The 21,346-nt window shown below is 57.0% G+C and overlaps 3 protein-coding genes across 11 annotated transcripts; 2 read left to right on the top strand and 1 right to left on the bottom strand.

The window, feature by feature from the left end:
• The first annotated feature begins 1,526 nt into the window (after positions 1 to 1,526).
• DCTN6 (dynactin subunit 6) lies at positions 1,527 to 3,548 on the top strand. Its single transcript, XM_056489893.1, has 7 exons — positions 1,527 to 1,628; positions 1,758 to 1,822; positions 1,898 to 2,003; positions 2,581 to 2,669; positions 2,864 to 2,911; positions 3,013 to 3,155; positions 3,225 to 3,548. The coding sequence occupies exons 1-7, from the start codon at positions 1,606 to 1,608 to the stop codon at positions 3,321 to 3,323; spliced, it is 573 nt and encodes a 190-aa protein (XP_056345868.1). The 5' UTR covers positions 1,527 to 1,605; the 3' UTR covers positions 3,324 to 3,548.
• Positions 2,676 to 13,315, bottom strand: LOC130252389 (uncharacterized). 9 transcript variants are annotated; one of them, XR_008840342.1, is made up of 7 exons: positions 12,860 to 13,315; positions 12,083 to 12,183; positions 10,448 to 10,545; positions 9,940 to 10,003; positions 8,250 to 8,578; positions 4,115 to 4,225; positions 3,640 to 3,905 (listed from the first exon to the last, which is right to left on the bottom strand). XR_008840342.1 is itself a non-coding variant. In XM_056489889.1 (4 exons), the coding sequence occupies exons 1-4, from the start codon at positions 6,520 to 6,522 to the stop codon at positions 2,800 to 2,802; spliced, it is 762 nt and encodes a 253-aa protein (XP_056345864.1). In that variant the 5' UTR covers positions 6,523 to 6,608; the 3' UTR covers positions 2,676 to 2,799. The 9 variants fall into 9 exon arrangements, 3 of the variants coding, with proteins under 3 accessions (XP_056345864.1, XP_056345865.1, XP_056345862.1); XR_008840341.1 differs by lacking the exon at positions 12,860 to 13,315 and having other exon boundaries at positions 7,466 to 8,578; positions 12,083 to 12,597; XR_008840340.1 differs by lacking the exon at positions 12,860 to 13,315 and having other exon boundaries at positions 12,083 to 12,597.
• On the top strand, positions 5,478 to 16,621 carry RBPMS (RNA binding protein, mRNA processing factor). Its single transcript, XM_056489892.1, has 8 exons — positions 5,478 to 5,600; positions 11,418 to 11,495; positions 11,678 to 11,716; positions 11,823 to 11,885; positions 12,604 to 12,754; positions 13,323 to 13,453; positions 15,164 to 15,233; positions 16,531 to 16,621. Exons 1-7 carry the CDS (start codon positions 5,538 to 5,540, stop codon positions 15,224 to 15,226), a joined length of 588 nt encoding a protein of 195 aa, XP_056345867.1. The 5' UTR covers positions 5,478 to 5,537; the 3' UTR covers positions 15,227 to 15,233; positions 16,531 to 16,621.
• The last annotated feature ends 4,725 nt before the right edge of the window (positions 16,622 to 21,346 follow it).

The following is a 21,346-nucleotide window of genomic DNA, read 5'->3' as shown; positions in this document are numbered from 1 at the left end:
CCCCCCCGCCCCCCAGTGCGGTGTGGCACAGCCGCTTACCGACGCTGGGGGGCGCTGTGTGTGTGTGTGTGTGTGTGTGTGTGTGTGTGTCTGTGTTTGTGGGGGATTCCCGCGGGGGGCGCCGGCTCCGGCCCTCTGGGCTTTATTATCCGGCACCCCGAACCCGCGGGCGGGACAGACAGGGGACAGGGGACAGAGGAGAGATAAGAGGGACATAGAGGTATAAAGGAGAGAGAGTCAAGATAAAGGAGAGCTAGGGGTATAAGGGAGAGATAAGGGAAATAAGAAGGGATAAGGGGGTCAGGGGGAGTAAGAGGGGGCATAGAGGAGCAGGAAGAGAGAGTAAGGGGAGTCAGGATCGGGATGGGCAGGGAGAACGAGAAGGAAGAATAAACAGAGGCAGGAGTCAGGGTTTGTAGGGGAGCAGAGGGGTACAGGAGGAGGCTGGGTGTGCGGGAGAGAGGTGTAGGTAGGAGAGGGAATAGAGGGGGGCTCGGGTTGGATAACAACGAGAGGGGGAAAGAAAGGAAAGGAAAGGAAAGGAAAGGAAAGGAAAGGAAAGGAAAGGAAAGGAAAGGAAAGGAAAGGAAAGGAAAGGAAAGGAAAGGAAAGGAAAGGAAAGGAAAGGAAAGGAAAGGGAAAAGGGAAAAGAAAGGAAAAGGGAAAGGAAAGTCGAGGTGCATAGAGGGGCAGGGAGAGGAGGGAATAGGGGACTAGGGGGGAAAGGAGTGAGGGGTAAGAGGGGGAGAAAAGAGGGATAGAGAGAACCTCACCTGGGCCCCGCCGAGGGAGCCGCACCGGCCGCAGCCGACCCCTCCCAGTGCTGGAGGCGCAAATGGCGCCCGCGGCGGCGTCCGGGGTTCAAGTGCCCTCGGTCCCGCCCCGCTCAGCTGTGCTGACCCCGCTCAGCTGTGCTGACCCCGCTCACCTGTGCTGACCCCGCTCAGCTGTGCTGACCCCGCTCAGCTGTGCCCGCCCCGCCCGCGGCCCCGCCCGGGGGCTGCCCGCTCCGCCCCCCGGGGCCAGCTCCCCCTTCCCCAGTCTGGGGTCTGCCCTGAGCCCCAAAACGCGGGATTTGGGCTCTGCGATCAAAGCCTTGCACTGCCTGGATGAGCCTCCTTTGGCACGCCCCAACCGGGACTGGAGTCCCTGCCGCAGCCCTAAGTCGGCACGGGTGGGGCTGGTTCCATGTGCCAAAACACAGGACTTGGAGACCCGCCCCTACCAAAAAATAAAAAGAACAAGACTTCGTAAAAAAAACCCCAAAAAACCACAACATTATTTGTTTATTTCAAGACCCTCAAACAGGCCAAAAGAGCCTGGTGCCCCAAACGCGGGGCCGGTGTCCGTTTCTCAAGCACGAACACGCAGGACGCTGCCTGAGCCCCGCTCACGGGACTCGGTCTCTCTTTCCAGGTGCCCGGCTCACCGAGCGCTTTCCCAGTCCCCTCTCCTCACCTGGGCCGGCCCCGCCCCGCCGGTGCTCCCGCCCCTCCCGGTGCTCCCGGCGCTCCCGGCGCTCCCGGGGCTGCGGGAGGAGCCAGCGGGGCCGGGCCCGCCCGCGCCCCCGGAGCTCCGCCCCGCGCAGGCGCCGCTGCCGCGGCCATGGCGGAGAAGGCGCAGAAGAGGTGAGTCCCGATCCCCCCGATCCCCCGGTCCCGTCCCGCCCGCAGCCACCCCGGGACGCGGCGTCCCCTCCCCGCGTCCCCGCCGGTCCCCGGGCGCACCCCCCGTGACCGGCCCGCCGCTCCCCGCAGCGTGAAGATCGCGCCGGGCGCCGTGGTGTGCGTGGAGAGCGAGATCCGCGGGGACGTGACCATCGGTAAGGGCCTGTCCCCACCCGGCCCTGTCCCCTCGCGGGGTGACGGCGCGGGGTGACAGCGGGCTGTCCCCGCAGGGCCCCGGACCGTGATCCATCCCAAGGCTCGCATCATCGCCGAGGCGGGGCCTATCGTCATCGGAGAGGGGAACCTCATCGAGGAGCAGGCGCTCATCATCAACGGGTCCGTGGGACACCCAGGGGGGCTTAAAACCCTGGGGAGGTAGAGTTTGTTTAAAAAAAAAATCACCAGGCTTCGTGCTTTTGGGCACACCCGTGGCACTGTGGCTTGGGGAGAAGCCACAGAATCATGATATGTTTAGTGTTTGAAGGGTTTGTTACAAGCCCTGTCCAGCCTGGCCTTGAACACTTCCAGGGTTGGGGCAGCCAGTATTGCCCTGAGCAGCCTATTCCAGGATCTCACTGCCATCACAGAAAATATTTTCTTAGATATATCTAACCTTATTCTCCCCTCTCTAAATCTGTTACTCCTTGTTCTGTCACTCCAGTTCCTGACAGTGTCCCTCTCCAGCTTCTTTATAGGCCCCCTTCAGATACTGGATGGTTGCTAAGTCCCCTTTCTGAATCCTTCTCAAGCTGACAGAGTAGGAGAATCCTCATGCTAAGCAGTCTCAAAATTCTGGCAGTCCTGCGCAGCTGGGTGGGATATCTGTGGCTCTAGTCTGTCACAAAGTTGAGCTGCCATACAGAACACTGTTACTGAGATCTCAGACATGGAAATCTGTTTTTCCTTCTTGCAGATATCCAGAAAACATAACCCCAGAGAGCGAAGATGTGGAGCCCAAGCCCATGGTCATTGGCACCAACAATGTTTTTGAGGTCGGGTGCTGTATCCTTGCTGTGCAGTGACAAACCATCTGGCACATTGTGCTTCTGGATCCCTCCAGGGGGAAGCATCTGTGGGCTCTGTCAGGGTTCAGATAGATAGCCCAGGGCTGGGTGGTGGCTTGAAATTGGCATCAGGGTTTTTCACCTGTTGAAAAAAAAGCAAAGCATTTTAGTTTCGTTAACACAGGCCTGTAGATTCCCAGGCGATGAAGGTGGGAGACAACAACGTCATTGAGTCCAAAGGTAAATCTGGGCTCGGTGCCTTTGGGCCTGCGGAGCCCCTGCTGCTGCAGATGCTGTGGGGACCGCGCTCACGGGGCTCCCTCTGTCCCCGTCCCTGGCAGCGTTTGTAGGCAGGAACGTGATCCTGACGAGCGGCTGCATCATCGGGGCGTGCTGCAACGTGAACACGTACGAGGTGATCCCGGAGAACACCGTCATCTACGGGGCCGACTGCCTGCGGCGCGTGCAGACCGAGCGGCCGCAGGTGCGTGTGACGCCGCGGGGACGCTCCTGCCCCGCGGCTCTTCCCTCACCTCCCTGCCTCCCTTTCCAGCCCCAGACGCTGCAGCTGGATTTCCTGATGAAGATCCTGCCCAACTACCACCACCTGAAGAAGACCATGAAGGCCTCGTCCACCCCTGTCAAGAGCTGAGCACCCGCCTCATGCTCCTGGTGCCTGGCTGGGTGTTTGGTCCTGGGAAGCACTACACACTCCGGTCTCCACATCCCTCATTCCATCAAACGATTTCTTGCTTGTTTGTGTAATTTATTCATCTTCCACTGGGAATCTCAGGCCTGCTTTCAGTCTGTTGTCTCTCACGCATTAACTCTGTTGCTGTGCTTTGTTTTGGGAATAAAATACCGCGTGTTCGCTGTCCGAGGGAGCCGAGCGCAGTGACTGTAGCGCCGGCAGAGGGCGGTGTGACCCCGCTCTCCCCGGGGGTCCCGGCCCCGCATCCCGGATCCTCACGGGCCCTGCGGTGGGAAAGGCCCCACGCGCCCGCTGCCACCCTCTGTCCTTTCCCCCGAAGGCTGCTCCTGCTCGGGTTCCCTCCCAGAGGACCCAGAGCAGAGCTGAACCTGGTCCATTTGTTCCACTGGAGCCTCGGGGCTCCCACACTTCCCAGCCATCCTCCCAGAGTCTCCAGCTGTTCACAACTTCCCCTTCTATCCCTGTATGACACAGTCCAGCGTTGTGTCCCAGCACAGATGGACATCGGTGCAGCAGAAATTCCTGTGGGAAAGAGGGAGAGAGGGGAGAGGATCAGCAGCTACCACAGAGGAGCTCCCAATTTTTGTGGGACATGGGGCTTTGGGTTGGGACCGGAGGTTTCAAGGCAAGGAAGCAAGTGCAGTATCTGCTGGAGCAAATCGCATTTTCTCCCCAAGTTTCAAGGCTATAAAAAATCCAAGCCTCCCCTTTATTTGGTTTGTGATTCCAACCTGGCTTCCAGCGCTGCTGGGGAACTGCAGCTCTTCCTCAAAGCTGAGCCCAAATAAGGGTTGTGAATATTGTCCCACCCGCTGTCCAGCCAGAGCTTTTTGTGGAGATGCCTATGGAGGGGAAAAACAAAGGGAGATAAAACATATCTCTGAATTCTCCCCTTGCTGACAATCTACCCCAACAGCCAGAGGCTCCAGCAGATTTGGGCGACTAGAGCAGTCCGTGTGCTCTAGATTTCCTTTGTGGGGTCAGCTGCCCTTGTAGCCAAACACTTCCCGCTCCCCCAAATCCAGCTGGCGCAGCTCATTTCCACCTCCCTCCCGGGCACGGAGGTTCTGCCCTGTAAATCGCTGCTGCGGGGAGGCTGCAAAGCTGCGGGTGGCCAGGCTGTGTCCCTGGGCAGCCGGCGGGACAGGCGGGCAGCTGCCCCCGGGTGTGTTTCGGCCGGTGAGGCGCAGCAAGGCAGGCGGTGACCTTAAGCGCCTGTTGGGAACGAGCCCTGTGCCGCGGGCAGGATGTCCTCGGCGTCACCTCCGGCCCCGAGCATTGTGCGCAGGCAGCACCTGCTCTGGACGCAGCTGCCGGTCCCCACCCCGAGGGTCTCCGTCAGTGCAGCCCTGCGGGACCGCAGCCGCCTCCGCGGGGCTGTGCAGGGCTCGAACGGCCCGACACCGAGCTCTAGAACCAGGCGGGAATGATACTAGGCTCAGCAAAAGCCCAGCCTAAATACAGTCCCCGGGCCAGGCGGGAGGGGTTGAGCCCCCAGGTGGGGCTGTTTGGGGTGATGAGCCCCTGCTCGTCCTTCCACTGCCCCCAGCCCTGCATCAGGTGTCCCCAGCATTGTCCCCTCCTGTGCCCCACAGCTCTGATGTATTCATGTCCCTGGGACTGTGCCACATATCCTGAATCCCTAGCCTTGCGTCCTGTGTCCCCAGCCTATATCCCGTGTCACCAGAACGGTGTCCCCTCTGCCCAGTCCTGTCCTATACCCCCAGCCTGTATCCCACGTCCCTGAGACTGTGTCCATCTCCCCATTCTTCTGCCCCGTGTCTCCAGCCTTGTATCCCCAACCCCATGTCCTAGACTGTGCTCTAGGTCTCCAGTACTGTCCTGTATTCCCAACACTGTGCCCCGAGTTTTCTGTCCTGTGGCCCTAGCCTTGTGTCCTGTGTCCCATGTCCCCAGCCCCGTGTGCCGCGCTCCCAACCCGCATCCCTAGTCCCAGCTCCCGTACCCCCGCGCTCCTCCATCCCCCCGCTCCCGCTCCCGCTCCGTCCCCGCCGCTGCGCCGCGCCCCCGCCCGTCCCTCCCCGGCCCCGCCGCCCCGCCCCGGCCCCCCCGCCGCCGCCGGGACCAGCCCCCAGCGCCGCCCGCCCGGACGCGGCTGCCGCCGGCGGGACGAGGAGCCTGGCCGGTCGCACCATGAGCAGCGTCCCCGCCGACAGGGAAGGCGGCCCCGCCGACACCAGCCTGCCCGAGGAGGAGGTACCGGGGGGACGCACGGGGGGATTTGGGGCGGAGGGGGTCCGGCTTTCCCGTTCCCCCCACCGCGATCCCCGGGAACTGCGCTCCGCGGGTGCCCACGCACCCATGGGGGATGGGGGCTCCGCGCCGGGGGGGTCCCGGCGGCTTCCGCGGCTCCCGGTACCCGGGGCTGCTGCGGGGGGCACAGGGACGAGCGGCGGGAGCGCATCCCCGCTCCCCGGGACGCTCCCGTTCGCCGCCCGCATCCCCCTGGCGCTCCCCGCAATCGCCCCTCCGCCTCGCCGGAGGGAACCCGCGGGCGCGGGGATACACGGATCTCCCCGGGGGGCGTGGGGGATAAACCGGGCTCCCCCCGGTCCCGCTGCCGGTGCCTGGTGCTGCCGGTGCTCGTGGCTACCGTGCATCCAGCGCCCGCGCATCTCTTTCCCATGGATCTCACCCCAAAAACGTCCGAAACGCTCCCATCCCCACGGGAGACCAACCCCGCACCCCGCCTCGGTGAGAGCTGGTTTTCTTCATTCCGGCCAGAAAGTTCCTGGTTTTGCCCGTGACCTTGAGATGGGAATTTGGACTTTGTGAGTGTGAGAGCGGGAAGATTGCTATCTGAGATCTCCTCTTCCTCCTCACCCTCCTCCCGGCCGGGCTGCTCCTGCAGGTCCCTGCTGGCTCCCTGCGGGGGTCCCTGGCTGGTGCCAAAGCTGGGATCAATCACCGCAGCTCCAGCGCCCGCTGTCCCCTGAGCTCGTTTGCTTATTCCAGGGGTGGTTCTGCCTTCAAACTTCCCAAAGTTTCCTAAATACCGGGGAGTTTTTTTCCACTGGTGGCTATGCGGGGTGTGTGGGACATGATGCTGCGGCTGTGGCTCTGTTGGGCATGGCAGCGGGTGACATCCACAGAGGCCTGTTGCCTCTTCCAAAAGCATGGCCTGTACCGTAAAAGCTGGCAAAGGGCAGCCCTCGCTCCACTCCCACTCGGATCCGGAGGGCCTGGGGCTGGCTGTCGCACCGCTGCTCCCGGTGATGCTGGACAAGGGGAACACCCGGAGGGGACGGCTGGGAGGTGCCAGGGACGCCCACAGAGCCGCGGACACGAGGAGGGCGATGCCCGCTCGGTGCCAGGCAGGTATTTGCCCTGCAGGACTTTTTCCAGCCCAGGCTGGAGGAGCCGGTGCTATTTGCTCAAGTGCAGGGAAGGGGGTTGCCCAGCTGCTGTGCCTCACCTCCCCCATCCCAGGGCTTGCCTTCCAGCCTCCTCTTCCCTCAGAAAAGAGGGAGAAGCAGCCCCCGTCCCGGGGAGGTCAGTCAGGGTGCTGCCAGCTGGGAAAAGCCCCCTCTTCATCCCCGCTCCTCCTGCCTGCTCCTGGCACCCGGGGTGGCCTCCCCGTCCCTCTCGTCTGTCCCCTCGGGAATGACCCGCCCCGTGCAGGGGAGCTGTGGGCCAGGGGCTTCCCCACGGAGGAGCCAGAACAATTTGGGAAGGCGCTCACGTCACTTTGGCCGGGCGAGAACGGCATGTAAAAGGCTCGGCGGAGGCCTTATTTGGTAGCGGAGTGGCTGCGGAGAGCCCGGCTCGTGGCCCTGGTCCCCATCCCATGCCAGATCCCTCATCCCGGGGGAACCGTGCCATGGGGAGGGGACCCCAGGGATGCTTTCTAGGGAGAACGTGCCCAGCGAGTGGATAACATTTGCCCCCGTGGCCCCTGTGCTCCATCCCCCCGTGCTCCTGCTTCCTTTCCCCCTTGAAGCGTGGGATCCAGAGGGTTTGGGAGCAAGGTCCAGGCGGGACAGGGACGTGTGTGACCCCCGCCTGATCCCGCCGCTCCTCCGCTCTGTTGCAATCCCCCATCTGCTCCCTTGGCTGCTCACTGCCTTTTCCTCTGCCGCTTCCTCGTTCCAGCCCCGGCAGCTCTGAACTCGCTTTTCCCCAAGGGCTGCTCCTGCTGTCCTTCCCGGACGTGAGAGAACCGTGGTTTTTCAGAGAAACGGGGGGCGAGGCCGGAGATTCATCCCGGTCCTCCCGCATCCCCCGGGCGGAGGAGCCGGCATCCCTCGGCCTCAGCCTTGTTTATGTCGGGGAGTTTTGCGGGCTGAAGGCATGCGTACACACAGCACGGGAATCTAAACCCAGCCGAGGAAGACGCTCCATTAGCCAAGAGACTATTTATGCCAGGACTAATCCCGGCGGGGCGGGGATGCACCCCGCCGCGGGGGAGGCAGCACCCCGCTTTGCCGGGAATGGGAGGGGAAGCCCTGCTCGCCCTGTTCCGCGGCTCCATGGCAGCCCCGTGCCATCGCCCTCCGCTCCCGCCGGGAGCCGGTGCCTCCCCGGCGGCGGGCAGCCAAGCGGATAATCGGCTGGTGGAGAATTAAAGCGAGCCCCGCTGCAAGGGGCGCACGGACGGACGAGGGACGGGAGCTGGGCTGAAGGAGGCGATTAAATACCTCGTGGATGAATCACCCGGACGCCTCCCGCTTCCCCACGGCCTGTTAACGTTTACCCGGGGGTGGTTTGGGCAGGGCAGGGCAGGGCAGGGGACCGGGACCAGGGGTATCCGGCAGGGCACTGCCGCTGCAGCACCTGGCATCCCTCCGGGCACCGCCTTCTGATGGGGGTCCCAGCCAAGAAAATTCCTCCCTGGTGCCTCCTTACCTTCAGGAGACAATCCTGGCTTGTGGCTTCACGTGAAGAGGAGGAGGAGGGCTGCTGGAGCTCCATCACGGACCTCTCCATGCTGGGGTCACCCTTGATCCATGCTCTGGAGATGCCAATCTTCTCCTGTCCCAAATCTTTGCCTCTCCTTGCATGTCCTCAGCCCTGACCATCCCAGCAAATCTCCGCAGATCCTTTCCAGAATCCCTTTAACTGGCCCAAGACGAGACAGGATTTCAGGGACAGCAGAACGGGATGGTGAGATGCAAAGGTGAAAGGGACATGATTTCCAAGGAGGAGGAGAGTAGCAGAGATGAAGAGCAGACTTCCTGCAGGGAAAACAAAAGCCAGAAAGGGACATACTATGAGTGAGGCAACACAGGTGATATCCAGCAGCCCTTGCAAATCTGGGAGCTGTGGGATGCAGCAGCAGAAGCAGAGGGGGACTGTGGAAAGGGACTTGGAGTGGTCCCATAGCTGCCATCCCCATGGAAGGAAGTCAAGGTGGTTACCTTTGAGCTCCTCCTGGAGCAAACACTGGTACTTCTGACTTTAAAAAAAATCTTTGGTTTCACCCCAAATTTTAGGAAGGACACGGGAAAATGCTCCATCAAAAAGAAACTGAAAGATGTTTGTACAACAGAACTGAAATGAAACAGCTCAGGCTGCCCAAAAAAACTGTGGGGTTTAGGCTGGGGGAATCCCATGCTCCAGTGCCCTTTAATCCTTGCTTGAGAGCTGTCAGTCTGGCCCTGTCCCATGACATCCTTGAGAGCAGGCGCCGTGCCTGATCCACATCCCTATGGAAGAACATATACGTGCCTGCTGCCTGGCAATTCCTCTGATAAGGCTTTTTTTTTTTCGTCCTGCTTCAAGGAAGGATTTTTCCCTAGGAGTGTTTCTGGTAGAGGATGGGGACTGAATCCCTGGGTTCTCTCAGCACAAAAAATCCTGGAGAAGCTCCCTGCAGGCCAAAGCTCTCCTTCCATTTAAGGGCAGAAGTAATATTTCTGTCTAGAATCTTTCTCTTGGCAAAAGGATATCTGTCCAGTCTGCTGGGATTAGCCCCAAGGATGCTCCCTTGCTTTGCCAGTCCCACCTGCTTATTACCCAGCAAAGGGATGCTGTTTATATAGGACCTACTCAAACATCCCTGGGGCTGGGATGCAGCCCAGATTTGCGGGGTGCAGACAGGGAGCACCCAGAAGCTCGTATCTATCCCCTGCCCTGGGCCCCAAAAACCCTTTTGGGACTGGAATCCAGCTGGGGGATCCTTTGGAGCCCTTTTCCCTCTTGCCGCTGTATAATTTTACAGATTTAAACTTGGCCGACCTGCGTTTGAACTTGCAAAGAAAACAAAGTCATTAGAGAAGAGAAGCCCTTCCTCTGTGGGGCTGAATTTCGGAGGGTTCCTCGGGATCTTTCATCTCTGTCTCTCTCCCATGTGGCTTTGGGGATAAATGGCCTGGCAGGCTTGGGCATGTAGGTTTGGATTTCAGGGATGCGGCAAACTGGCAGCGGGTTCCCTCACTCCCTCCAGTCCCTCCCACCGGAGCTGTGGCCAGCATCCCTAGTGTTTCCTGAAGTTCCCCCAGGAGAGGAGAGGCAGGAAGCCAGGGATGGCTCCAGGGGTGAGGGAGACAGGGGACACCGTGCAGGGATGCTTGGCTTGCCTGGGATGTAAACCCACCTGGAGGGTGGATGTGTCTGGAGAGCTGATTCCCTAGACAGCAGCCGTGCTCAGGAGGACCTGTCTGAAAGCAAATATTTTTTACCCTAGGAAAGGAAAAGTTTGCTTGGTTTAGGTTGAACTTCATGAACACAGAGGGAGATCTTCCAGGTGAATCCCTCTCTATCCCCTGCCAGGAGAAACTCGGGCAGTGTCTCCACTGGGGGCCAGGGCAGCAGTGAGCACTCTGGGATGCTCCATCACTCCCTGCTCTCAGGAGACAGGCAGAGAGCTGGCAGCGGTCCCCTAAGGTGCTTTGGGGGATGGTCCCAGTAGAGGGGACAGGCTACCAGGCTGTGCCTGCCTGCAGCCCTGGCTCAGGAAGGGGTGAACACATCCCATCCCCCTGATCTCATCCAGCCTGGATGCTGGTACCCGCAGGGAGGATGATGGTGATGATAATGCTGGTACCCAGGATGGGTATCACCAGGGCTGTTGACACAAGGGCTGTGTGCAAACAGCTGAGTACCTTTTGTTATTTAATAGATATAGGTCAGCCAGAGGTTTTGTTCCACAAAGTAGGAATGTTTGCTGCTCCCAGGCTGGGAGATGGGAGAGATAGCTTATCTGCAAGAGAAAGAAGAAATGTCAGCAAAAGAATAGGCCTGGGCTGGCTGTTTTTGGCTGTTTCCCATGTCTCTTTCCCAGGGAATGGGGCAGGGTGCCTGGCCAAAAAAATTAAATAAAATACTTTGAGGTTTTCCCCTTCTCCAGCCCAGAGATTTTGGGGATGAGGAGAGGAACAGTAGGTTCAGTTCCCCACACTACTCTGCCAGTTACAAGCTGGTTGTAAAGCAAAACCATCCCAGCACAGGGTTTTCCCATCCCTGAGGAGCCCCACATCCCCCCTAGGGTGGAGGGAGCAGGATTTCTGCCAAACATCCCAGCTTTGAGGATGCTGCACCATGACAAATGTTAGATCCACCCAAAAAGGATTTAAACCCCTTAAAAGGTGACTTTTACAAACCAGGGACAAGCTGCTTAAATCCAGCCCCCTCCAAACTAGGGCCTTTCCTCCAGGAGGAAGAGTTGGTGTTTGCTTCTCCCAGTCCTTAATGAGCTGCTGCAATTAAACTGAGACAATAGGCATTGTCTGTGGAGTCCGGGATCCTCTGGGGATGATGGGAGAAATCCTGTTTGCCAGACCGGGGTAGGAAGGTGCTGGGATTCTGTGACATTTCTATCCTGCAGAGGACTGGTGGGGTCAGGACATGTCTCTACTACCTTTCCATGGTGCCTTAGCAGCTTCCTCCATGGCCACATGAGGGATGGGGACACCCCTCCCAAAAATTCAGCGTCACTCAAGCTGGCTTAAGGCATTTGTCTGCCCAGGGGATTCCCCTTGGGCTGGTATTGTCCCTCTGGCTGAGGGAAGCATGGGGTATCCCCAAGTTAGGGATGAGAGAGGGTCCCCAGGAACCTCCTTTCTTCTTTTCCAGGTGAGAACACTCTTTGTCAGTGGGTTGCCTCTGGATATCAAGCCCCGGGAACTTTACCTGCTCTTCAGACCCTTTAAGGTATCAAACTGGGGAGGGAAAGGGGGGCTGAAAGCATGGGGCTGGCCTCTGCCCCAGTCCCATGGCCCCAAATCACTTGCTGGGATCTGGGAACTCACCACAGTCTAATTCAGTCAGTTTATTAATTATTATTTAATTGTGAGGATCTCCACCAAACACCCTTTTTAATCCTTTCCTTGCAGGGCTACGAAGGGTCTCTCATCAAACTCACCTCCAAGCAGGTAGGAGCTGCTCCAAACGGTTCAACTCTCCCACCATTCCCTGGGGAGAGGGGCTCCCCTCTCTGCTCCCAAGAACCTGACTGTACCTCCTGTCCTTCCTCCACAGCCCGTGGGCTTCGTCAGCTTCGACAGCCGCTCCGAGGCGGAGGCAGCGAAGAACGCGCTGAACGTGAGTGTGCCTGGCCCAGCCACTCCATTTCTCCGTGTGCCCCTTGTTCCATGTCCCCAGATACTCTCTGAATTCCTCCATCCCAAGGATATGCACCTCCCCTGCCAGCTGGCCCCATGGCATCCCCATCTGTCCAGACAATCCTGTCAGTGTTTCTCAGCTGCATCCTCCCTCCTGGGGGGCTGCATCCCTCTCACCTTTCTCAGGGCCATCCAGGAGGACTTGAGCCTTAGACACAAGTGAGAAACAGCATTTCCAGCCTCTTCTGTTTATTCAGCAGGAAAAATCCCAGCTAAGTCTGCAAAAGAAAAAAGCAAATTTCACTTTCTTCTAGCAACTTTTGAAGTTACCTGAAAATAGTCACAGGCAGAACTGTGTGGAGCTGGTTCACCAATTCCTCCCGAGTTCTCCCTGCATTTTGGTTTGGGGTTGTTTTTTTCCTTGTCCTTATTCCCAATGTAAAACTTTTTTTTTTTTTTGGCTCCACTAATCCCTCTGGATAAGAGCTCGGCCTTGAGGGATGCCGACTGCCAAATATGGTGCCGATGCTAAAGATGCCGGAGGAATGCGAGCCGCCTCGGGGCCCGGCAAATTAGCTCATTTCAGGGCTGGAAGTTGAAAAAACCCATAAATAACGGGGAGTTATTTTTGCTGCGGGGCCGGCACGCGGCGGCGCTCGCCCACCCGCCGCGCCTCCTTCCCTCCTTCCTCCCCGCAGGGCATCCGCTTCGACCCCGAGATCCCCCAGACGCTGCGGCTGGAGTTTGCCAAGGCCAACACCAAGATGGCCAAGAACAAGCTGGTGGGCACCCCGAATCCCAGCACCCCTCTCCCCACCGCCGTACCTCAGTTCATCGCCCGGGAGCCCTGTGAGTACCCCTGCACTGCCAGCAGCATTCGGGTTGGCAGGCGCCAGGGAGGGGATGGAGAAGGGGAATAAGGGGAATACCAGGTGTGACTGGAAGCGTTGGTACCTGCTTGCTGCGTGGTGGCATGTGCTGGGGGTTCCAAAGGCAGCTGCTGGAGCTGGAGAGGGCCTGGGACAGGTGACAGCCAGCCTGGCATGGTGCCTGGGAGCAGGATGAGACCTTGGCAATGGCCTGCTGAGAGCTCCATGCCCGTTTCTGCTTCTGGAAGAGTTTCTCTCATGCAGACGCCAGCTCCTCACCTTGCTGTTGCACCCAGGCATGAGCTGCACACTCTCCTCTGCTGAGTCCTTGGGATTACTAAACCTCTTGGAGACAAGAAGCCCAGCCCTGGCTCCCTGAGTGACGCCTCCAGCCCTGTAGCATTGTTGGCTTTGCGAGTTGGCTCTCAGCGGCGGCATCTCACACTTTTCTGGGCCAGCTCTGCTCCTGCCTCAAGGGGACAAGGAAGGATGCAGCGAGGGTCACAGCCCTGTGGTCACCATTAACTCTCCCTCTTCTTCTCTTGCAGATGAGCTCACAGTGCCTGCACTTTACCCCAGTAGCCCTGAAGTATGGGGGCCGTACCCTCTGTACCCAGCGGAATTAGCACCTGCTCTACCTCCTCCTGCTTTCACCTATCCCGCTTCACTGCACGCCCAGGTAATTCCAACTCATCCACCTCCACCGCTCACCCTCCCGCCCGCCCTGGACCCCCTTCCCCTCGGTGCTCACCGCACCACTAACTCTGCCCGGCTGACAGGCACTCACTCCCCGCTCCCTGAGGTTTAGGGAAGGCTCCCAAATGGAGCTGAACGCTGGCAGGGGTCCTCTCTCCCCAGACACCTCTTTCTGCCTTCCTACTTTCGCTGGTACCTGTGGTGGGGCAGGTGCTGAGGGAGGAGGGAGAGCTGGGGATGTTCTCAGGGTCTGGACCATTCCCATCGCTCCTGGCACCGAACCACCCATCCAGTGCGAGATGAGGGCTCCAGAAGCCCTGGCTGCCCCTGGAGCATTGCTGGGATGCTGTTCATGGGGTGTGAAGCCAAGCAGCTCTCACGGGGAGGAGAGGGAAGCGAAGCGCAAACAAGGATCCATCTTTTATTGACGAGGTGCTGCCTCGTCACAAGCGCGTTCTGCTGGCTGCTGCTGCCGGTGGCCCCCGATGGCAGCGTGTGGCTGTTAAAAATTAACCACCCGCCTGGGAGAGGAGCGGGGGAAAGAGGAGAAGTGGAAATGGTGGAGGAAGAGGATTTCTTTGCAGTGCCAGCCTTGCAGCATCATGGGGATGCTGGGAAAGGACCCCTGCCACAAGGGGGGAAAGGGGAGCTACCTCCTCAGCATCCATGCTGGACATCGTCCCGGCTTTTGCTCCATCTTGCCAGCAGCAAGCTGGCTCCAGCTCAGTGATAAACAGGAGGTAACAAGCAAATAAATATCTGGAAATGAATTTGCCAGATAAACTGCATCCAAAAAAGGCTTTTGGCCTTGGCCCCAGGATTAAGCCAGGTTATCCAGAGCCACCATCCACTGCGAGCTGGAGCATCCAGGGGCTGGTTTGAGCAGGAGGATGAGGAAAAGTGCCCAGTGTGCAAACCATGTGTAGCCTTTGGATGAAACTCCAGCTTTTTGGGCCCTGCTGTTCATAGGAAGAGTGTTGGTAAATATTATTGCAGCTATGTACTTGCCTTGTCAAATAACTGTTAAAAGGCAGCACCTGCCCTGCGCAGGGAAGCGCATAGCCAAGGAAACAGAGGCGTACAGAAGCTCCGAGGGTCCCTCGGGAAAACCCAGGCTGAGACCTGATGTTAGACAGAAACAATATTATCTGATGTGAAATACCAGCACGGTGGGAAGAGTGCTGGTGGCACCTTCCCATCCCCCTGTGCAGCTGCTGGTGCTGTGGGTTTGGTGGGTGGGTGTTGGAGACTGGTGCCACCATCCAAACTGGAGCTGCTTTGCTGGATCCTGCAGACAGCAGCGGGATCAGGAACTGCAGGATGGTTGGTGGGGCTGGCTTGGAGTTATCTGGCAGAGCACTGAGTGACTGCACGCCAAATTTTGGCATCTGACATTTTCCGCCCCGTTTCAAGCGAGCTTTGCAGGAGCTAAGAAGAATGAGCTCACTCCTGCTCAGTGGGACCATGGTGCTGCTGTCCCAGCTCCATCCTGCTGGAAGCAGCGATGCCGGGGGCTGTGCTCAGCCTCAGTGTTACTGTTGGAATTGGAGCTGGGATGACTGTACTGCTGGTGTTCCAATCTCCCTCCACCCTATGCCTGGGGAAAGCCAGGACAAGGGAGCCCAGACACAGCCTGACCTTACCAAGGTGAGCAGCCACCCCCCCTCACCTGGTGTCCCCCTTGCCTTTGCAGATGCGCTGGCTCCCTCCCTCCGAGGCTGGTTCTCAGGGCTGGAAGTCCCGTCAGTTCTGCTGAATGCCGGGTGAGTGCCACTGTCCTGCTCCCATCCTTCTGTCTGGCTGGGCACCACCTCCACCTTTACCCTGAGCTTCCCCCAGTCTCCAGCAGTTCAGGGGGTGTGGCCACTTTTCAGCAGACACTTGAAGTCCAGTTGCCTTCCTTGTCCCCAGAAAGGGATGTCTGTGCCACGATTCACCCCAACACTTTCCTGCGTGTCCTGGGGCAGGATGGAAAGGCACCATGCCAGAAGTGGGTGTTGTGATCGAAAAGGCAGCCCTGACACAATCACCTCATGAAGCCCTAAGGAAAAATTATCCAGGCAGTCTGGGATGGTGGGGTTGCCAAAACAAGAAGCACAGCCTTACCGAGCACCCGGCTGTCCAGCAGGAGGGAGGGACTGATCCCATTCCATCTGGGACCTCTTCGGATGGAAAAAGCTTTGCAAGACATGCTCTGCAAATAACTTCAGCCTTTATGGACAAATAAACAAAGGGGACTCAAATGGAAGAGGGAAAAGAGCCTTGGTGGACACTGAGCACTGCTTGCCCTGTAACCTCAGCCTGCCTGGACCATCCTAGCTGGGAACTATCCCTGCTGGGAAGCCTACTGCTTCCCCACCCACCTGTGGAGAGCTGCCAGTGCATCCAAAGCCCTGGCATCAACTGCCCATGCTCGCATGTGACTGCTCTGCCCATCTGCCTGGCATCTGCAGCCCTGTGCTGAGGCCACGAGGTCACTCAGCCGGGAGGGCAGGAGGCCCAGCCCGGGCTGCAGCTGGCCCCAGACTTGGATCCATGAAGAATTCTTGGGCTATTTTAGGCCCAGCAGATAAAAATAGGGAGTAGCGAAGCTTTGGGAACCAATGGTTCTTCCAAAATATGCAACATGCCAATGTTTCCAGATAAAATATAAGCAGAAGCCTATCTGGAAAGGGGAGATGAGCAAATCCCTTGAAACAGGTCCACCAGCCCAAGAGCCACAGTGGGTGGCAAGGATGGAGGGTCAGGGACCTCCTGTTTCCCTTCCTGGCTCTGCCACCTGGGAAGGGCACAGCCCACTGAGGGATTGGCTGAGGGCCTGGCTCTCCTGCCTGCATGTGTCTGTATTTGCTGCCTGGGGTCCATCACGGTGGGGTTAACCCCAGAATCAGTTAGGCTGGAAAAGTCTGAGATCACCAAGCCCCACCTTTGGCTGAATTAAGCTGCAAACTGCGCCCTCAGGAAGTGCTGACTCCGGTCACTGAAATCCCCCCTCCCCACAGCACACTGACCTCAGCCCCTGTGCCAGCATCCCTCACTCCCTGCTGTGTCCTCCCACAGGTCTCAGGTGTGTGATGGTGGCCTACAGTCAGTCTTGTGGGTATTAATGGAGTCTTCCGAGGTGGCTACTGGGTTGATGTGCTCTCCACAGGACCTCAGTGTGCTGGTAAGGATGTGGCCCTGTGGGTTTGGCTGCTTTGGGAAGGGGGCAGAGGGGTGAGGAAGCCATCACAATGTCCCTGAGGTTGGCAGGACCCTGGGGCTGCTCCAGCCACTGCCCTGCAGAACCATGGCTCTGCCATTCCCACCTTTATCACTGTTATCTGGGGTGAGAGTTTCCACAGCCAAGGAATGCCTCTCGGCTTTGAATTACCCCCGCTAATCTCATCTCCGTCCTTGCTTCCTGCCTTGGATCAACAATCCAGAGACTGAATTCCTCTTAAGTGCAAAATGCAACTCAAACTTAACTCCCAGCTTCCCAGTTCAAACCCCAGGGACTGCAGCCAATGGTAGAAACAAAGTGGGATCAGTGGGGTTCTTCATGCCTGACATGCTATGGTCTCTCCCTGCAGGCATTTGCCACTTTGCCCTTTCCCTGCTAAACAACTACCCTTAAAACATGGTTCTGACACGAATTTCCAAAACAAGCCTCCCTCTCCCCTACCTTGCTTCCTTCCTTCCACGAAGGAAGAGAGACTAACCACAGCCCGTTTTCCGCCATCACAGCTGCTCTTTTTTTTTTAACACCTCTCTTTGTTGTTTCAGGGTTGAAAAAAACCTCACACAAGTTTGGATTCCTCCAAGACTTTCCCACAGCCTCTATCACACATCTGCTCTCCTAGAAGAAAAAAGAAAAACATACCTAGTAATAATATTTTCCTCTTTTACACTGTATATTTGTAAGGAAGAGTGTGTTACTCCTGAAGCATGGTTTGACAGGCATTGTTGTAGTGTTTGAAAAGGCTTTTCAAATGGAACCATAGGAAAGCAGACTACAAAAAAAAAGAAAAAGAAAAAAAAAAAAAACCAAAACAAAAAACAAAGAAAAAGAAAAAAAAAGCCAAAACAAGAGCAAGTATTTTTGTACCAAAGCTCCTCAAGGACAATCTTACACCGGGTCGGACACAGGTTTTGTGCTTGCCTTCCGAGGTGTGTAAAGAAGAGTCTTGTTATCCCCGCCCCATCAGCTGCATGTCGAAGGCATGATGTTCACAAGTGAGGATGTCGGCGCACACGATGCGGGTTTGTAGGAATTGTGCTCCCTCTGGCACAGGAACTGTGCTCTGGCCGTGTTGGCAAGGCGTCTGCAGACACTACAGTATTACTGTTTTCTTCCCAGTTGCACCAAATGACGAGCAGGCAGGACAATCAGGAACTTTCTTCCCGTGTTGTTTTTTTTTTTTTACCTTGGGGCTGTGTTCATAGCTGCTGTGCAAAGCTTCCGTGGGGTACAACAGCTCGGATCAGGGATGGGCGGACAGCCCACACATGTAGCAAGGTGACAATTTGCCTCCTCCTCCTCCTCCTGCCATGACTGCTCCAAGCTGTTACGGGCAGCTTAAACTGCTGTATGAAAAAACATACCAACAAATCCTCGGTTTGCCAGCTTCCTCAAGGTTGGACGTGAGTCCTGAGGGGCTTCCCATTATGCTGAAGCACTGGCCTGGCCTGGCCTGTGGTTTTAGTGCTGATGTTATGCTGGTCCAGCTGCTCCCTGCGTGGCATTCCCATGCTTCCATGGGCAAAGACGAGAAGGGAGGCTGCCAACATCCTTTACAGAGAGTACCAGCAGAGAGACTGCTTGGCATACTAGTTCTCCTTCTCCTTGCTCCAGGAGGAATTTGGAAAAAGAAAAGAGCAACCTGACCTGAAACCTCTGTCAGGTTTCGGCCTCTTGCAAAGGGAGGTGCAGAACTTCTCCTTCCATTGCCTTTCCCCCGTCTCCATTCCAGCTGCAGGGAACACTGAGCTCAGCTGCTGCCCAGGTCTCACCAGAGCTGGTTTTTCCCAGCTGTCTGTGGCCTCATTAAACATCATCGCCTTTTCCTTTCTCCTTCCTCTTGTCCTGTGGGTGGGCCAAAATAAGATGGCTGAGATTCTGGCTGTCAGGGTGGGACATGGAGAGGAAAAAAATGGGGTTTTTCATGATCAGAAACTGTCCCGTTGGGGTCTTCTGTAATAAATGGGCCTGATAAAAGTGGTGTGAGAAGAAATCAAACCCAAGACAAACCTCAGAGCGGCTCTAAAAGGAACGATACCAGCGTTCCCCAGCGACGGACTAACTCTTTTAGCAAACTATTTCCTGTACTTTGTCTTGTGGAGAGGAGAGAAGCTTCCACATTGTCTACTCTGCTTTTGGAAATATGTTTAAAGGTACTTTTCTATTGTAATTTTTTAAAAATAAAACCGGTGATTATTATAAGTTAATGCGCAGACAGTGGCTGTGTGCTGTGTCTCTGGCTAGGAACAGGGAGAAGGATCCCAACACACCCCTCAGGGCCTTGGCGAGCATCAGCCTCTTTCCTCCCTCGGGAAGAGCTCACAGCACTGTGAGGCTCCTGGGTGATTTTTCAGGGCAGATGCCATCGTCCTGTTTGGCTCTCTTGGATCTCTAGGAAAGCTCCAAAATCCAGGCTGGAAGGATCAGCAGGCTTTAAAGAAATGACTCCAAGTTTACAAAGATGTTATCGGTTAGTTTTTAAACCTACTAATCTTGGCAGGGAGCACAGGAGCTGGGATGCAATTTTCCATGAGCTCAGCCTCGGCTGAGGCAAACGTAACCTAGAGACGAAGGGCCAGATTAGCTCTGTATTTTTTTTAACATGCTGGGAATTTTGAAAAACTCGGGTTTGTAAGCCCAACCTAGAAATTCCTCCTTTCTTTGCTCTGCTCCCACCCTGACAAATGTGACCAGCACCCCCAGGAGCTTCAAGCAACAGGCTAGGCTTCAAAAAACAAAGCCAGGAGCAAGCTCCAGCTTAGCAAAGGCAGCCAGGGAAACGGGGTGTAAAGGACAGGATTAGAAAAGCTACAAGCTCCAGGGTGGAAGGAAGAGGCACGGCAGTTATTTGAAACCCCTGGCTGGCAGGGATGAGTTAAGCCCTTAAAGTTGGATGTTAATCCCGCTGCGGCCACCGCCACCGCGAGTCACAGCTTTCACAGCTTTCCTTCCGAGTTGCATCCAGCGGAGAGGTTTGTTGGCAGGCAGGGGGAGGAAGGGAAGGGAGCCACAACATGCTGCTCAGCCCGAGAGCTGCTCTGAGCAGCAGCAACTGGCCAAAACCTCTGTCCCAGGCACCACTTTTAGGGACGCACAGATGTTTTTGGGAGCGGACTCAGCAGCAAACATCCTCCAGCTAAGTGAGCCATGAAACGTGCATGCATCCTGGACTTTGCCTGGGCATTGCATCTGCTCCCAGATCTGCCCTGCGAAAGGAAGTGGGGCCTTCCCCAAAATATTTAACCTCTTGAACCGTTTTTTTTCCCAGTTTCCCCCATAAGCCAGCCTGTTTTTGTCTCAGTGCTGATGAGCATTGCCCTCATCAGCGAGGGGCGGGAGCAGAGCGCTGCTCGCCCGGCGTCCCCTTTGCCTGCGGTGACCTTTCCCCTGCGGCTGGGGGAACATTCCTTCCCTGTGACCATTGGGGCACTTACAGGAAGGCCCAAGCTGCTGGCTGACACTGGAGAATTGCAAAACGGGATCAGGGACTCCCAGGCCAGTGCTGCCATCCGATACCAGGGATAAGTCCGGGGGGATATGAACAGGCAGAGCTGGAAAAACCAAAGCAAGATTTTGCACTCTCATTGTTTCCGTTTTCCCAAGCCTTTTTTTTTTTTCCATCCCCCTAGCACAAGGCTAAGCTCAGGGAGGGGGGGATGCAGGCAGCTCCTTCCTGTGCATCCCTGCACAGAGGTTGACCAGCAGCAGGCTGGAAGCAGCTGCAAAGGTAGGGAACAGCCTGGCAGGGCCTACAAGAAAAAACACAGCGCTGATTCCCTACATCAGACAGACACAAGCGAATAGCGGAGAAATGGGAACAAGGTGGGGGAAGGAGAGCCAGATCTCTCAGAGGATTTGGGGTGGATGGTCAGGCAGCAGCAGAAGGGACAGGGGATCCTGCTGCAGGAATGGAGATGCACCAGTCCGGCCAGGGAGAGCAAAGGGCAGACAGAGCCGGCGCCAAGGCCAGCAGCACCCGCAGCCCGGATGGGGCAGGGAGGAGGAGCAAGCCCAGCACCGCTCCTGGGAGAGGGGGAGAAGGAATAACAAGGCTGGGAGAGGAGAGATGTGAGAGCACCAGGCAGCATTAAAGGCTGAGACACTGGCTGTGAGAGAGGCTGAAGAGCAAAGAGATGGGTGGCTTTGTGAGGATAGTTGGGGCCTGGCACAGTGCTCAGCATGGGGACTTGTTCCCTGATTCCTAAAGGGGAAATAGAGAGGTGTCACCCTGCAAGAGTCACTGCACTGCCTGAGAGCTGCCAGGCAAGGCTGTGTTCTCCCTGCCAGCATGAAAAGGAGGACATTCCAACCCAGGGGGATGAGTGGGTACTGCAGATGTGATCTGCCCCAAGAGCCAGGCTCCAGCCAACACCTGAACACCGCTACCTCCTCGCTCAGGGTAAAAACCAAGATGACAGCAGGGCTCAAAAAAGCAAAGCTGAGAAACACCATTAGCAGGTCCCTGAAATGCTGCCTCTAAAACACAGGGAAGTCAACCATTAGCAGAGTCTGGACTTCATCTCTGCAGTCTCCATAATTAATAACCAGCTCAGGAGGGAATAGAGAACACAACCGAACTGATGGAGGCAGGAAGAAACTGCACAAGTACTTCAGGCCTTGGATGCAAGCCCAGAAGTGCAGGTATATAGTAAAAAA

The sequence above is a fragment of the Oenanthe melanoleuca genome, chromosome 4 (genome assembly GCF_029582105.1).
Source record: "Oenanthe melanoleuca isolate GR-GAL-2019-014 chromosome 4, OMel1.0, whole genome shotgun sequence".
Taxonomy (NCBI): Eukaryota; Metazoa; Chordata; class Aves; order Passeriformes; family Muscicapidae; genus Oenanthe; species Oenanthe melanoleuca.
This window is presented reverse-complemented; position numbering and strand designations above follow the sequence as displayed.